Source organism: Diachasma alloeum, unplaced genomic scaffold (genome assembly GCF_001412515.2).
Source record: "Diachasma alloeum isolate Michigan unplaced genomic scaffold, Dall2.0 Dall_scaffold_00603, whole genome shotgun sequence".
Taxonomy (NCBI): Eukaryota; Metazoa; Arthropoda; class Insecta; order Hymenoptera; family Braconidae; genus Diachasma; species Diachasma alloeum.
The window spans coordinates 170,652-186,996 of record NW_021680735.1 but is presented as its reverse complement, the minus strand read 5'-3'; the positions used below and the strand labels follow the sequence as shown (position 1 = coordinate 186,996).

The 16,345-nt window shown below is 36.9% G+C and overlaps 2 protein-coding genes across 3 annotated transcripts in view; one reads left to right on the top strand and one right to left on the bottom strand.

Annotated features, from left to right (window-relative positions):
* The window catches only part of LOC107043589 (kinesin-like protein KIF21A), a 27,090-nt gene extending 20,695 nt beyond the window's left edge, over nucleotides 1–6,395 (bottom strand). The window contains exon 1 of one of the 2 annotated variants that reach the window (XM_015265140.1): nucleotides 5,767–6,395. In XM_015265140.1, coding sequence (XP_015120626.1) covers nucleotides 5,767–5,798 — 32 coding nt within the window. In that variant the 5' untranslated portion in view covers nucleotides 5,799–6,395. The remainder of the gene's footprint in view (nucleotides 1–5,766) is intronic. The other variant, XM_015265139.2, reaches the window with a different exon arrangement.
* Nucleotides 6,396–8,560: 2,165 nt separating this feature from the next.
* Nucleotides 8,561–15,236, top strand: LOC107043578 (ubiquilin-1). Its single transcript, XM_015265126.1, has 5 exons — nucleotides 8,561–9,006; nucleotides 9,199–9,403; nucleotides 10,416–10,704; nucleotides 11,713–12,379; nucleotides 14,288–15,236. Exons 1-5 carry the CDS (start codon nucleotides 8,905–8,907, stop codon nucleotides 14,711–14,713), a joined length of 1,689 nt encoding a protein of 562 aa, XP_015120612.1. The 5' UTR covers nucleotides 8,561–8,904; the 3' UTR covers nucleotides 14,714–15,236.
* Nucleotides 15,237–16,345: the final 1,109 nt, after the last annotated feature.

The following is a 16,345-nucleotide window of genomic DNA, read 5'->3' as shown; positions in this document are numbered from 1 at the left end:
TCCCCTCCACCCTCCCGTGAAATGTCGATTTTCGAGATTAAAAAAAAAACAATAATTGCATTTTTTATTTCAATAACGCATGAGTAAATAGGGATATGAACGCAGATTTAATATAGGCCCATAGAATTACGGGGACCGGCAAGGATTTGGAAAGTCTGAATGCAAGTCCTGCTTACACCTAACAAGTGCTGAAGTGGGACATAACCAGAGGTAGAAAGGTCTCGGAAGCACTTGGGAAGAGGCTTCCCAAGACCTATCCAGTTCTGAACGGAGAGACCTAAGTAGAATTTGTCAGGTCCAATTATTCGACTCGGGGATCTGAAAGGTAAAAATACGAGGTTTGGTGAGCATCTCTGTATGTGACCACGTACACCGCCGCCTTCTCAGTGGTTAATGTTTAAATAAGTGGCTCAATAATTTGAAAAAAAAGTGAAATTTTGACAGATTATAGGTCTTAATGAGGACTAACACTGTGCAAAATTTCAGCCCGATCGATTTGATAGTTTTGAAGAAAAAGCCATTCGTTTTTAAATCGTTTTCCGCAAATATCTTCAAAACTAGTGGACCGACTTTTATTTTTTTGTTTTAAAAATATTCGTTTCGATGCCTTATATCTAAATCAAATGAAGCTGAAACTAGCGTAAGATTCGACGGCAGAAGATTTGCTTTATGCAAATCTAGGGGTGTACAAATGTTTTTAAGTAATGTACAAACTCTGTCGTACTTGAAAAACCTTCGTACATATGATTATTTGACTCTCCTACACTTAAATATCCCCTAAATTGAATTTTCCGTTAACGAATATTCTGCTAGTTTCAGCTTCATCTAAATCAATCAAAACTAATTTATAAAAAATGCTCGTAATTTTCAAAAATTGCATATCCTACTCTCCTCATAATTCCAATGGCTTGAAGAGTGCCAGGACTAATTTGCATTTTGAGGCAAAGTTTATTGATGTGAAAACGATGGATCCTCCATTTTTTTATCGGTTACACAGTGAATTAGTCCCTACGCAATTGAAAATTAAATATTTATTTCCACGCATTAATTTCCTCTGCCATCGCGTCTGTTCTGCTGCGTGTATGTTTCATTCCATTTATCATAATTCATATCTTAAGGATGTTTAGCCAGTGTCGGTAAATTGACGGTAAATCTGTTTTTTTTTGTCAAGGAAAATTCTGTAATTTTTTCGGCTGACAGCAGAACATATAAAACTAACTTTTCTAATGTTAAAAAAAATTACTCGCAATAGTCTCGGCAGAAATGAATAAACTAAGTTTTCTTCATGGCAGTGTCTATTCAAACGCTCCACAGTAACTTTGACCGTGGATATACGGAACGTTTTCCCGGACGGAGAGAAATGTTCAGTAAAAATTACGGAACTCACGATTCGCTCACCGATTACGGAATCGACTCAGAAAATTTAAGTGATGGTATCGTAATTTTTCACAGGAAATTCAGATAAGAAATGGGTGCCGAAATATAGTGCAAATCAGATAATTTCACAGGAACTTCAGATTAAAAAAAAAAATCAATTTTTTTAAAGTGCTTGCGATTTTGGATAAACATCCTTAAAATCGATAATTCCTCGAATTCCTGAAACTTCCTCCGTCGCCTCTCCAGCAAGTAGAGGTATCGTGAAAAATAGGGACAAGAGACTTTTGAGTGCCTCGACGTGGAGAAGAGTCATCTTCCGCGAGATGAGAGTACAAAAGACTAAGAATGAATGAGGGAGAAGTGGGTGGCACTCCATTCATCGCAAAACAGGTATAACGATCACGTCCGACGTGGATGGTCATAATCTACGTCTCGACTTTAATTTTATCATGAAAAAGTTGTGAAAAAATAATGAGGTATTTCTCAATATAACTGGAGGCAGTCCCAATCAGCTGATGACCCGAGTCATCTTATCGCACTTCCCACGAATGTTTTTCATAGATTCTTCACCTACAGACAAGCGCTGTTGAAAGTTTTTTCATGTAATTTCCACTACAATTTTGGAAACTTTTATCAAGTAACAGTTGATTTTATTAATGTGCATTCGAACCTTACGGTTCATTCTGCGAAATTACATGTATATAAGTGAACATTACAGAAAGAATATTTAAGAAAATACGATGTGACGATTGATTGTAAATTGAATTTAATGATTCAATGCCCCATTATTGGCCGACAACGTTGCCCAAACGTTAAAGTTTGTTATCTTTCCCTGAAAATTAATTCAACAATCATTTTTTGCTACAACAGACGATGCAATCAATCTCATGATCGAAATCGGTCAAGATGGCATTAGGAAGAATATTTTAAATCATAATCGGATTCATTTGAGGCCCGGGTCTATTATCTTTCGAACATTATCTCGATTGTTTTTCCATCTTCATAATGTGAAATATATTACAATTTCCATTGGATTTTGCATCACGCAGGAGTCCCTAGAAATTATGATTGTACAATAAAAAAAAGTAGAAAAATAACTGAAGATTTTCGATGAGCGTCTTTAATAAAGATTAAGAAATAAGTCCGATAGAGAGGAAATAGTCAATGGATAATTTATCACGGTAACTAACGTTCTGACAGCCATTGACTACTGTGACAAATGACGACCTAACAGCCATTAGATACTTCAAATTATTAATTTGCAATTTCCTCCCTATCGGGTTTATTTCCCAATATAATTCAAAAACGCTCTTTGAAAATGTTCAGCTCTTTTGCAACGTTTTTTTGATTGTACAATCATAATTTTTGGAGACTCTAGGGCTATGTAAAACTGAATAGCAATTAGAAATCATTTCAGATTATCAAAATAAGAAAAACAACCAAGATTACGTTCGAAAGATAATCCACCCGGGCCTTAAATGTGGCTTTGTAGGCCGAGCCGACGGCGAGGCCTATAATCACATTCGTCAGAAAATACTTTTGGACCGTGTGATGAATGCAATTTTTCGTCAGAAGGCCCGTAAACCGCGATCAAACCGAGCTTGGAATCGCGGTTTACCGGGTCTTCTCACGAAAAAATTGTTTTTTGATGTACTTCTAAAAAAAAAAATTATTTTCTCGTTGTGGGAAGATTCTTCTTCTCTCAGCGTAAAGAAAATCAAATTAAACCAATAAAATGATTTTCATAACAAGGATGTTCAGTGGGACGCAAAGAATCTTCCGGCATAAATAATTCATAAAATAACAATTCATGAATTATGAAACCCAATTACTGTCATAAATACCTCTCAATTCATTATTTTTATGCAAACCGAGGAATTTTCGTCACGCATCAGTCGCATTTACCGGTCTACCCACGATATCGTGTTCGGTGAAAGTCACAGATTTGTAGTTTATATACCATTTACGAATATCTAGGAGGTGACACTGATTTCCCCCCACATGAAAGTTCCCATTCTCAGAGAAAACGAAAACATTTGTATCGGAGTACTTGTTCCTAATGAACAGTAAGCGAAAAAAAATAGGGGAGAGGATGAAATTCACTGGAGAAACAAATCGTGAATCAATTGTGGAAACATTGAGGTGTAAAAAATCTGTACTGGCCTTGTAGCTTCGCCTACAAGGCTAATTCTAACCACCCACGTTCCCGTTAAAGACTCGTGGCCTCAGCATGAGATTTTTCATCTCTAAGAGACTAAATTAATAGCCAAAACAACTAGTGAAGGATAGAAGAAAAAGGTTTTTTCATTTGTAATAGCTCGAGAATTGTTGGAGATAATTGAGAAAACTCTGAACTATTTTTAAGATAATTTTTTAAGCATTAAAACGAGACTATGGAGATGATTTTGAAAAATCGTGAATAATAATGACAAGTATTTGTTATTGTTTCGTAATCGTTCAAATTGAAGTTTTGGATTTTTTGTGTTATAAATAATATCGACCCAGTATGATGCAAAAAGTGTATGTGTGTACATATGTAACAAAGTTTTTCTTCAATTGTTCACTAATGAATGGATGGAATTGAATCTCTTTTCTTTTCAAATGTAGGTATCACTGACCCTTATCAATCGCCATCAATTAAAGTTTAATTCGTCGATTAATTTTTTAATTTTCAAATTTTCTCGAAAATCGGTTGTCCCACGATAACTTCTAAAAAATGTTCTGAATTAATGGAATGACGGCTTAAAGATGTTTATCCAAAATCGCAAGTATTCGAAAAAAAATTGAATTTTTTTCAACTGAGAGATGAAGTGATTCCCTTTATCTTGATAAAAATTCAGTAGCGAAGCAGTAAACCGGGCTAAGTCGATTTTGACTTTCGGTCAGTTTTTGATGAATATCTCGAAATCTAAGAGAAATAGTAAAATTTCTGCCATGACCTTTTTTGTAGTTCTCAATTGGCTCTACAAGAAAGGTCCCGCCAAAAATTTTGCTATCTGTTTTAGATTCCGATATATTAATCAAAAACTGGCCAATAGTCAAAATTGACTTGACCCGGTTTACCGCTTCGTTACTGAATTTCAATCCGCCAACCCACGTCTATTACTTGGTAATGAAGTAGACAAAATGCACGAAACGCATACGCTAAACTGCGCTTATATGGGATACAATCTTTCTAATATTTCCTCTTTTTGCCTGGGTACCCCAAATTTTTCTCTGGCCATTCGATTCAGTATAGTTTTGCACATTACCTTCTGTTTTTATTTTTATTTTTCGAGTCCTCTAGTAGGTGAATTATAAATTTCAACATAAATCCCATAAGAAAAAAGGAAAATTTGTTTATTTATTTGTGGCGAGACTACTGCGATTCAATTTTTTTAACGTTAAAGAAGTTAGTTTCATATGTTCTGCTATCAGCCAAAAAAATTATAGAATTTTCCTTGAACATGAAAAAGTTAAGATTTTCCGAAAATGGCTAAACATCCTTAGTTTTGAACATTACCTTATATTTTTATTTCTATATTTCGAGCCTTCTAGTAGGTAAATTATAGGGGAGGGTGGGGTAAAATTGACACTTTAGACTTTTTTTTAATTATTCATAACTCAGAAACAAATTTATCAATTGAGCTCTGTTTAGACTCGTCTCAAAGGGAAAGAATTGTTATTGTCACTATTTCAACCCCTCATTAACATTTAAAAAAAAAGTCAAAAGTGTCTGTTTTACCCCAATCTCCCCTAAATTTCAACATAAATCGAGTAAGAGCCCGTGTATAAAGAAAAATTTGTTTATTCATTTCTGGCGAGACTACTGCGATTAAATTTTTTTTAAGATCAAAGAAGTTAGTTTCATATGTTTTGCTATCAGGCAAAAAAATTATAGAATTTTCCTTGAACATGAGAAAATAAGATTTGCTGAAAATGGCTAAACATCCTTAAGGGGGTACGTCGGTGAAATTTAAGTCTCCACTAGGCTGGGACCCATTGAATAGTTTGATATATGACGGAATATGGGAATAACTACGGAAAACCGCGGACCCGATCGATTTTGCCCCCTATAACCACGAAAAACTCCATGTTTTCTTGTTTTTACCTTCAAAATGCTGCTTGCGGCGTAATTTTCATACGATTTTACCTTTTTTTTTTCTAAATGTTCGTTACACTCCAATGAATAAAGTTAAGTATCCGTGTTACTTTATTTACAATAGATTATGAATAAATGAATTTTGAATTTCATAAATTTTGCTCTTCTCTAGAGACGTAAAAGCAAGGCATCGATCCCCAAAACACTCCAAGCCTTCAATCACCTGACTACTTCCAGCGCAATCGAATAATCTCCAAAAAAAATTCTTACAAATTTTCAAAAAATGCATGAGGACGAAAACTACTCACCGAACGGCGACGCGAACACTCGAGTCATCCATATCCTGTTTCCCAAATGCCTCCAGAACTTGACAGGACAGAGCAGCTACTACTTCACAAGCGATCACCTCACAACTTCCAAAAAGCCGAATTCCCGATGAGAGAAATGTTTGTTTATTTTCTCTCCCCCGGGCACTCAATTCCCCGCATTGTTGTCAATTATCAATTACCCCGTAATTCACTGTTTCATTTATTTGTTGCCTGAGTTGATCCTGGGATAAGGGAGTTTCGAGTAACCGCGATCATCCTACTCGACAGTCCAAGGACCGGAGCTGGACTAGACTGGATGGCCGATGGCTGCCGTATATGGCGGACATGTTGCTTTCTGTTGTCAGATTTTATTATTGTGGAGGAGGAATTGCGGAGAAGTGAGTGGGGGACACAGTCATCGATTCATTTTCAACGGGAGTTGCTACGAAATGCTGCGGAAACTACGGGATTTATCGACAAAATGTTTCCGGAGCTACTGCGTTCCGAGGAAAATGTCGGGGGAAATTTTTTGGGGGGTTTTTCGTGGGCTGACAAGGCACTCTCGAATTTTCCGGTTCATGGAGTAGTTCCGGAGATATTTGAGAAATCCGGGGCAAAGGGTTTTTGGAGTTACGGGCCAAAGAGGATAGACTAAAGCAGAGGCTCAGATCTCGGGGTTCAGGCGATCCCAAGCTAAAAATAGTATCACCCCAACGGAGGGATGGCGCCACGGTCAAATCTGACGGCTGGGCGAGCTGCCTGTGCCGGTAACTCGGTAGTAGCACAGTGTTGCCAGGTCGGTGATTTTATCACCAGATCTGGTGATTGCGTAAGGGCATCTGGTGACAGGAATTTCAGGTCGTCGACGCGGTGACAAAACTGGTGATATTCAACGGAACCATGAGAACAGTGGAAAATGCATTTTTTCCAGGGAAGAGATTTATTTTTCATGAACAAATGTTTCAATTAAACATAATATCCGATCCTTCTTAGTCATTTCGAAAGGTGTTCTCCATGAAAGCTGGGCCGAGTTCTTCGTCAGACACTAAAATTTTCCAAAATAGATAAATCAATTAAACTTATCTCGTTTATCGGATTCGAGGACAAATAATATCAAAACACATACGCATAGACTCGTTTGAAAAACCTTCATCATCTTCAGATAAAGTTTCACCTGGCTTCGGTCTCCATATTTTCAATTTTACCCAGATCACCGCTCGAGCTAAGAATTAAATAAAAATTATGCACGAATGGTTTAAACTAGTGGTTGAGGACGTTATTCGATGTCGGAGAGGTTGGGGCTGATACCCAGATGTCGCCATTTCGTCCTTTGACGACGGCCGCCATCTTGTGATGAACATCCCGAGATGGTGGAATAGGGCGGGAATTTCGAAAAGATCAAACAATTTTCATCATGATTTTAGTTGTAAAAACGATTGTTGAAAAAAAAAATTTCTTGGTGAACATTTTTTTTCATATTATTTCACGTAGGTAATTTAGTTGAAGATTTTGACGATTGAGTATTTCCGAATCCAAATATCATCATCATGTCTTCAAAAGTCTTCTTTAGTACACTCAACATGAGAGTAATTGAATTATTCGCGAAAAACATTAAAGTAAATGGATGAGATACTCATGTAAATGATCTATTGGTCTTTCACTTTTCTATTGACATTATTATTCTCCATCAGAATAAACCGATTGGTTTAGAATGCTCAACTGAAGAAAAGAAAGATCATTATTTTATCTCCATAAAATTATAAATGATGAGAAAAATTAGCCACTTTCTTCATTTTTCTTACACATGGCCTCGGGGAGGTACAAATGCCTGGTGTTAGCATTTGAACCTCCCTTTTTGCAGGGTTGGGCGTGTAAATTACGTTGATAAATTACACTGTTCTTTACCGACGTAATTTACGTCAATTACCTCGACGGGTTTTTTACATTTTTTACATTACTTCGAAAAGCTTGCAATTTGCAGTTACTAGAATGCTTTATTTTATTTCGACTGACGAATACGCATAAATATCATAAAAAATAGTATATTATGTTCCGAGGACAGAGAAACCGCAAATTTTAACTTCACTTTGTTCGGTTAGACACAGATGTCAGTACTTCGGGCATAAAATATTATTTTATGTCCCGCCGTGCAATAAGTCGAGTTTAACGCACGCTGCGCTTCGCGCAGCCTGCTCAAAACTCGACTTCCCTACGACTTGACATAAAATATTATAGAGCACTCCGAATACCTTATAAATATTGATAATGAATCAAAGAGAATTCGACTAATGATTGAAGTGAATAGCGAAGTAGAGTAAAATAATCTATAAAGAATTTTGCATTTTCAATTAATTATCTTCAATTTTTTAAAATAATCGGTCTCCATAAAAGGACAGAATTTATTAATTTCACCGATGATATATATACCTGTGAAATAAATATATATGACGTGAAAAAAAAATTTACCACTGAAGAATTTGAAATTATATACTGAAGAATTTGAAAATGCCGAGTGTTTTTTTTGTGAGTAACTTCGTGTCACATATTGACTAATCAGAATTAAGAATTAGCGGTCAGGCAGTTTCGAGATATTTCGATATAAAACAACTTCACGTTTCTTTCATCTTTAGTAAAATGATCGCCCATCCCTATATTTTACTGCTCAATTCAGCTCTCCACCACCAAGTGCCGTCATCTTGCGAGGACTGATGAAAATGGCCGTCATCCCTCCCAAACCGACCTTAACTCCCCATGCCTCTCCAATTACACAATTTATGACCCTGCCGTGGCCGAACGCACGGTCCCCACGTAAAATACAGCGTAGATCGCGCCCGAATTCCCGAAAAAAAAATAACACTACAAAACTCCGAGGTGACAAACAAGTGACAAACAATTCGCCAATATCCGTGATTCCTGCGGCCTCGGTTCGCCCCAATTCGGGGGTTACCATCGCCAAATAATAAAACGTGGAATTAAACCCATTTACATAGGTTTTTGAAGCTCGCCGCCGAGGCGCCGTTTCGTGTATGTAATACATACATATATATGTACAACCAATAAAACGATTGGAAAAAAAAGAAATCCGTGAAGTGAAGTGCAGGGGGGAGCCGAAAGTAACGAGTCATCAGGCGGTACAAGATGGCAGAGGGACAGGACAGTCCGAAGAAAATAACGATTTTTATTAAAACACCCAAGGAGAAACAGACGATCGAGATTGAGGAGAATGCCTCGATCAAGGACGTAAGTATCCAGGATATTTGTTACTCAATGTTGCTGATAAAATGGAGGGTGTCTGTGGTTTTTGGGTTCGGGTGCTGTCACGTTGGTTAAGCACTGGAACAACATTGACATGAATTTCGTCATTTCGTGCAATTGTTTGGGAATTTAATCAATTTATCTCGATTAATTGGTGGTGTTGGGGTTGGGGGACAGTTCAAGGAGGCGGTGTCGAAGAAGTTCAACGCCCAGCCCGAACAGTTGTGCCTGATTTTCGCGGGGAAAATCATGAAGGATCATGAGACACTTGGGACACACAATGTTAAGGATGGGTTGACAGTGCATTTGGTGGTCAAGGCCCTGAGATCACAGCAGCCCAACAACCAGGAGGCGTCTCAGCAACCACCGTCGAGGCCTGCAGGTTAGATGGATTGAGATGCCTTTTACTCAGTCCAGCACTGTTGGAAAATTACTTGTTAAAAGTTGTGGACTATTGGAATGAGATTTCTCGTACATTGAAGATCGATTATATATGTATAAAAACGAATAATTAGTGTAACGAAGTAATTTTTTATTGCTCGTTTGCCCCACAGACGCTTAAAATGTTGACAATAGTCCAGGGCCTCCAATTTTTTAGCTACAGAGATTTTTTTTATTTCATAATTTTTGAAAAAATGTGTGCAATAACAATCATGAATTAGTTTTTTGACATGCAAATCCTACAGCTAATTTCGTTTTTTTTTAGATAAAAAATTGCACCACTCATGTTAAATGAGAATCGAGAATATTTTTTAAATATTTTAAGAATGATATAGAATTAAAATTATTTTATTACATATAAAATTTTTATTATATTAATTATCAATCAACATTTTCAATTTTTCAAATATTTTATAAATCAGTAATCAACTTCGCAAGAATGAGAATTATCTAATTAATTGAAAAATCAAATTCAGATATTTAGAATTAATTGTTCAATTATAATTAAGAATTGGAAATTATTTTGAAATTTGAATCAAATCGTATGGAATTGTGATTAATCTATGGTAAACTTCTTTTAAAATTACTCAGTAACATTTTTTGCCGATCCCTCCTCAAAATCAACTCAAAAAATCTCTTGCAACCATTCGTTCCATAGAGAATCATTTAATCAACAAATATCCATTTGATATTTCACCTGGTTATTAATTCACGATTAATAATATTTCACATAAATATTAGTATACCATACAAAATGTACACACTTAATTGAAGAACTGAATTTGAATTACATAACAAGTATAATTCGTTTTTTCCAATTGTTTTGAAAATATTCTGTTTTATACTATTTTATATACTTGTGAATTTTCATTCCTCTTGAATGATTCATTTTCTGTTCTTTCACTCGTTTTTTTTGCATACAATTATTAACAATTTCTCCCCTCTGTTCACAGCTGATATAGGTGCCAGTCCATTTGGTTTGGGTGGTCTCGGTGGTCTAGCTGGATTAGAAAATCTCGGTCTGGGTTCAGCAAACTTCGTTGACCTCCAGCAACGCATGCAGCGTGAATTACTCTCAAATCCAGAAACAATGCGTCAAGTTTTTGATAATCCACTGGTGCAGAGTCTCATGGATAATCCTGACAATGTTCGCATGCTCGTCTCGGCTAATCCACAGATGCAAGAGCTCATGCAGCGTAATCCAGAAATCAGTCACATGTTAAATAATCCAGAATTATTGAGGTAATAATTACTGTTTAATAGAACTTTTCTTACTAATCATTAATTATTCAATTACCTTGTTGATAAGTGTTAGTTTTTGGCGACAAATTCTTCGTCTACAAACCAAACTCGACTTTTTTCGAATAAGCGATAATTTAATGTTTGATTCATCAAAATTTTAATAGAAACTCGAACTCTCTCTATTGAAATTGTTACAACAAATACGAAAAAAAGATCCTCATTATGAATTCAAATTATAGCAGAAGCTTCAAGAGTCTTCGATAGAGTTTAATTAATGAATATTCTGGAAGCGATGAATGTTACGTAAACATTCCAAGTTTCAGTTTTCCATCTTATTTGAAACTCGAATTTTTTTCCTTATCACAACGAGGTCATCACTACAGTCCACTTGCTAATAATTAATTTATACATTTATACTCGATTTTGTTTCTCATCACAACGAGGAAAATCATTTTTGTTTCTTCATAATTCTACTCTATTGACATTCAGTCTTTCTCGAGCCATAACTATACAGTGTATTTGACCCTTTATTCCTAATAAAAAAAAAAAAATTTCTTCTCGTATACCCTTTCGGGGCTTTACGATTTGTTCCCTTCCCGCCCCCCAACTCCCTGTACCGGATTTGCCGAAGGATAAGGGAAAACCTCATTTGAGGGAAAAATCTGCCCAGGTACAGTCGTCTCTTGCGAGACTCCCGCTCGACAATGAAACCGTGAGATTTAGAGTGTTACAAATCCCCCCCCCCCCCCCCCCCTGCCGGGAATCGAACCCGGGTCTTCCGCATGCCAATCCCACACTCTAACCACAGCCACCGCCGTCGGTCCCTTTATTCCTAATAATTAATTGTTTAATAATCTAGTTAAAATCTAGCTGAAAGTTGATAAACATTTTTTTGCTTGAACTGCATCAAACAGTTGTTTTACGACTGTTTCATGTTGCCCCACTCTCCCCTGCTTTAAATGACTTTTTCCTGTGATCTTCCATTCACTTCAACCCTTCCTTTTCTAGACAAACAATGGAGCTAGCTCGCAACCCCTCAATGCTCCAAGAGCTGATGCGTTCCCACGACCGAGCGCTCTCCAATCTAGAATCGATTCCCGGTGGTCACAGTGCCCTTCGTCGCATGTACCGAGACATTCAAGAGCCAATGCTGGCGGCTGTAACAAACGAGCGCAACCCCTTCGCAGCATTAATCGAGAACGCCTCAGAGCCGGCGACAAATCCCCAACAGGGCCAGGAGAACCGAGATCCCCTCCCCAACCCCTGGAATCCGAATTCAGATTCTCCAGCCTCAGGAGCTGCCCCGAGAGCTGCCCCAGGCGGTCTGGGAGGACTCGGCAGCCTGGGAGGCCTAGGAGGGCTGGGTGGACCAGGTCGAGGTCTCCTGGACTCCCCAGGGATGCAGAGCCTTGCTGCCCAGATGATGGAAAATCCCCAGCTCATGCGAAATATGCTGGTGGCCCCCTACACAAGATCAATCCTGGAAGCAATGGCTGATGATCCAGCAATAGCCGAAGGTGTTTTAGCTTCAAACCCCTTCTTCAGATCCAATCCACAGATGCAGGAGCAGATGAGATCAATGCTGCCGGCCTTCATCCAACAGATGCAGAACCCACAGATCCAAAGTGTCGTTACAAATCCAGACGCATTGGCAGCGATAATGCAGATTCAACAGGTACTATATCCACATTCTTTTTAAAACAAGGGTGTCTCAAAATTCGCGTTAAGAAACAATGGAACTTATCATCGGAGTAGAAACTGGATTACAAGTTTTTTCGTCCTCAGACGACTATTTAGCAAAACCCAAATTCTTACGTTATCGATACCAATATTATTGATGATTTAAGAATTTGAGTTTTGCTAAATAGTCGTCTGACGACGAATAAACAAAACCAATCCAATTTTTACTGCAGGGGAGACTATGAGCTTTACAAGTCGCAGGCTATTGCAATAAGATTTCTTATACATTGAAGATCGATTATATATGGAGCATTCCATGTCAATTCTACCGGTTTAAACCCTGACCATCTCAGATTCATTTCATTTTTTTTTCATGATTCTACTCGATGAAAAATCCACCCTGATTTTTTTTCAGATTTTTTTAATCAATTCTTTAATTTTTTATCAATTTTTGAAGTAGATTAACGAAAGCTCCATTTTAGAAATCTGAAAAAATTCACAACAATTTTATGCTACCAAAAAGTTGTTTCAAGCTATTTTTTAGAGTGGAAATAGAAATAGTACGCCCTACGCTAACCCTTTTTCTGTATGCGCTAAGAAAAAAATTACATTTTATCAATGGAATTTACCTTAACGGATGTGCTGAATCCGATTCCGACGTCGATTTTTACAAGTTATGGTCAGGTCTATTTATTTATAACATTTTGATTGTTTAATCGATCATATCATGGAAACGATTGCAGATAGAGAAAAAAATTCCAAACAAACGATGTTAGTTATGGAAAAATACACATTTTTTATCGTATAACTTTTTCTCTTAACTGCGATAGATGAAGAGTTATCATGGATGGGAGGGAAGTGGGCAGGACGTTAATACTTGCGCGGATGTTGGGGCGCTCCGATGTGTTTATTGGCAAACTCGATGGAGATAGAGGAGAATTGAATTCCGCAGGACAAAATTCATATCATTGAGTACAGTGAATACGGCAAATCTATTTCCATAGACTTATCAATCTTAGTTTCTTGAAGGACAGATTTGAACTTCAGCTCTTAATCATTAAAATCGCAGAAGATGGAGAACAAATTCCATGGAGATTCGCAGAAATCTACATTTTAGGGCTTACTTCGACTTGATTATTGATTTGTCTCGATATTCATCAACTATTCAATTTCTTCCTGGGCGATTGCACGTGAAACCGGGAGTCGACAAAAAATCGATGACACCGACTTTGTTCAGTGGGAATCAAAGGCGATAAGAATTTTTTTTTGACAAGCGAAAAAAACGCAAAATTAAAAAAAAATCATAACTCGTTCTAAAAACTTTATCTTGGACTGAAATTTAGACTGAAGCCTTATCTCATGATATAGAATTGAGAAAAAAATCATGAACAAAATCGGAATTCAATTTATAGAAATAACTAGTATTTGCAAGAAAAATTATAATCTAACAATAATGAGTATTTTTTTGAATCAATGCAGCTATTACACGATTAATTTCCATATTCACTCTAAAATATGCCGTAAAAGACTTTGTTGGTAATATCAAATTTTTTAATTTTTTTTTCAAATTTCCCAGTAGGGGCCTTTGTCAATCAACTTAGATTGATTACATCGTCATATTCTCAATGCGGCTGTATTTAATTTAGCAACAGAAAACTGCATTTTGCTCAACTTTCCGGTTTCTTGAACATTATAATGGCAGAGTTGGGATCAAATGGCCCCAACCCATTTCCATTTAAATGGGAAACAGCCAAATCTATTTTTACAACAAATATTTTTCATCTTCACCACATTTCAAACTTTCAACACAAAATATTTGAGATTTAGCAATCATCAAAATGGCTATTCCATACATCATCGATATTAATCCACTGTATTTTGGATATTATGTCTGATTCACTAGGGAATGGAGCAATTACGCACTGTAGCCCCTGATTTCGTGGGCACCATGGGCCTAGGCAATCAAACAGCCCCCACAATACCCACAGGTGGTGCAACAGCAACGCCAACTACTCCATCAACAGGAACTGAAACAGGTGCCACAGGGGCAGCAACAAATCCATCAAATCCAGCGGATCCAGTTAGAGAATCAAATGATTTTTTCTCACAATTTATGGCTAGAATGGTATCATCAATGGCACTCAATCAGGGTGGTGAGGGTAATGGTGCTGTACCACCTGAGGAACGCTACAGGGCACAGTTGGAACAGCTGACTGCCATGGGTTTTCTCAATCGTGATGCTAATCTACAAGCGCTCATTGCTACGTTTGGAGATATAAATGCTGCGGTTGAGAGACTACTCGCTAATGGACAAGTTTCTATGAGCTAACCGTGTTTATTTCATACTGTAAGGGGGGTACTGGGGGTTTATTGATTGATCGAGGGGTGGAGTGAAATCGTTGATGATTATTGTTTTCTCGATTATCTGGATTGGATTGTATTGGAGGAGGGATTACACTAAAATGTGAACATCTCACGACACGTACGAAAAAATTCTAGAGGAATTCACTTCATTACTTCATTTGTATTCGAATTCTTTTAGAAAATTTCAGTGAATAATTCCGCAGCTTTTTTCACACGTTTTGTTCCATAGAAACAAATTAGATTTTTATTTTTCTATACAATTTACTCGGGTGAGATATCTCTATGGAAATCATTTCAATGCAGTGAGGTGTATAGACAGATGACAATCTTCTAATTTTTTCTATGAAATAGTGAACATTCTTTTTGGAAAATCTGATGAAAAGCTGTGAAATTTCGGAATATAAGCAGTAATAATACCACGAGACCTGCAAAATTATCGGATATTTCCCGATTGTTTTGTTGCGTTGCAACGAGAGGGAGAAGTTTTGCAGATTAAAATTTTTGTGCAAAACTTATCCCGATCGTTGATACGCAGGAAAACATGAGGGAAATGTACTTCATGTTATTGAATACTGAACTCTAATTGGCTCAGGGAAGACCAGATCCGATTACCAAAAATAATCAGCAAAAAATAAATAGAGCTTTCGATGGAATTTCGATTGAATTTTTTCCTCGAGTGGGAAGGATCTTGTGACAAACGTATTATGATCGTGGATTTCCCAATTTTGGTAGCATCTTTCCTCCATGAAAGTCGAGAGTGAATGCCTCTCGTTGATTAATTCAATGTTTTTTTTTATTGTTCCTTTCTTTTTTAATTGAGGGGTGATTAAGATCTATTACTGGGTTTGGTGGAGTGGGTGGGAGTTTGTGAGACAATCGTGAGGGGGGAGATGATCTGGATTGATTGGAAGTGTGCTAGGGTCAGGGGAAGGAAGGAGTGAAGTTGTGAACACAAATGACGGAATTGACAAAATGTTTTTTTGGAAATATCTCGGGGACAAAGGGGTCTAGAGGAAAATGGCAAAAAAAATTTTTCGTAGAGAATTAAATTTCCTGAAAAAAAGTTGTTTGGTATTTTCTTCAAAACCCATTAATTTCCGAGATATTTGCGAATTAAGGTGGGAATTAATTCTAATTTTGAGATTATGGTGAATGTCATCTGCTATTATTTGGCAATCTTTTCGAAACTATTGGGATTATCCATAAAATTAATGATATTTTGACATTTTTCGATACATGAATAGTCTCTGAGATTAAAAATTTAGTTTTCGAAATTCACTACTTCACCCTTGAATTCCGTAGCCAATAGTGTCTGTTCTCCTATTTTCTCCCATTTTTGTTTGACCTGCATCACTTGTAGTATAATTTTTTTCTCACAACGTTTGAAAATCATTCTGAATTCACCTTATTTTGATTTTCCCCATTGCAAATGATGCAAAAGTGCTCACAAGACTCCATGAACAATTTCTCGTGTTTTCATTTTCTTCCTGCAATGTTTCATGCCACAAAATGTTATTTTCGTAGTTAATGTGTTTAAAACAATGAGAAAATGAAAATATATATTCATTGAACGTTTGTAGAAACAAATTGATGGTGA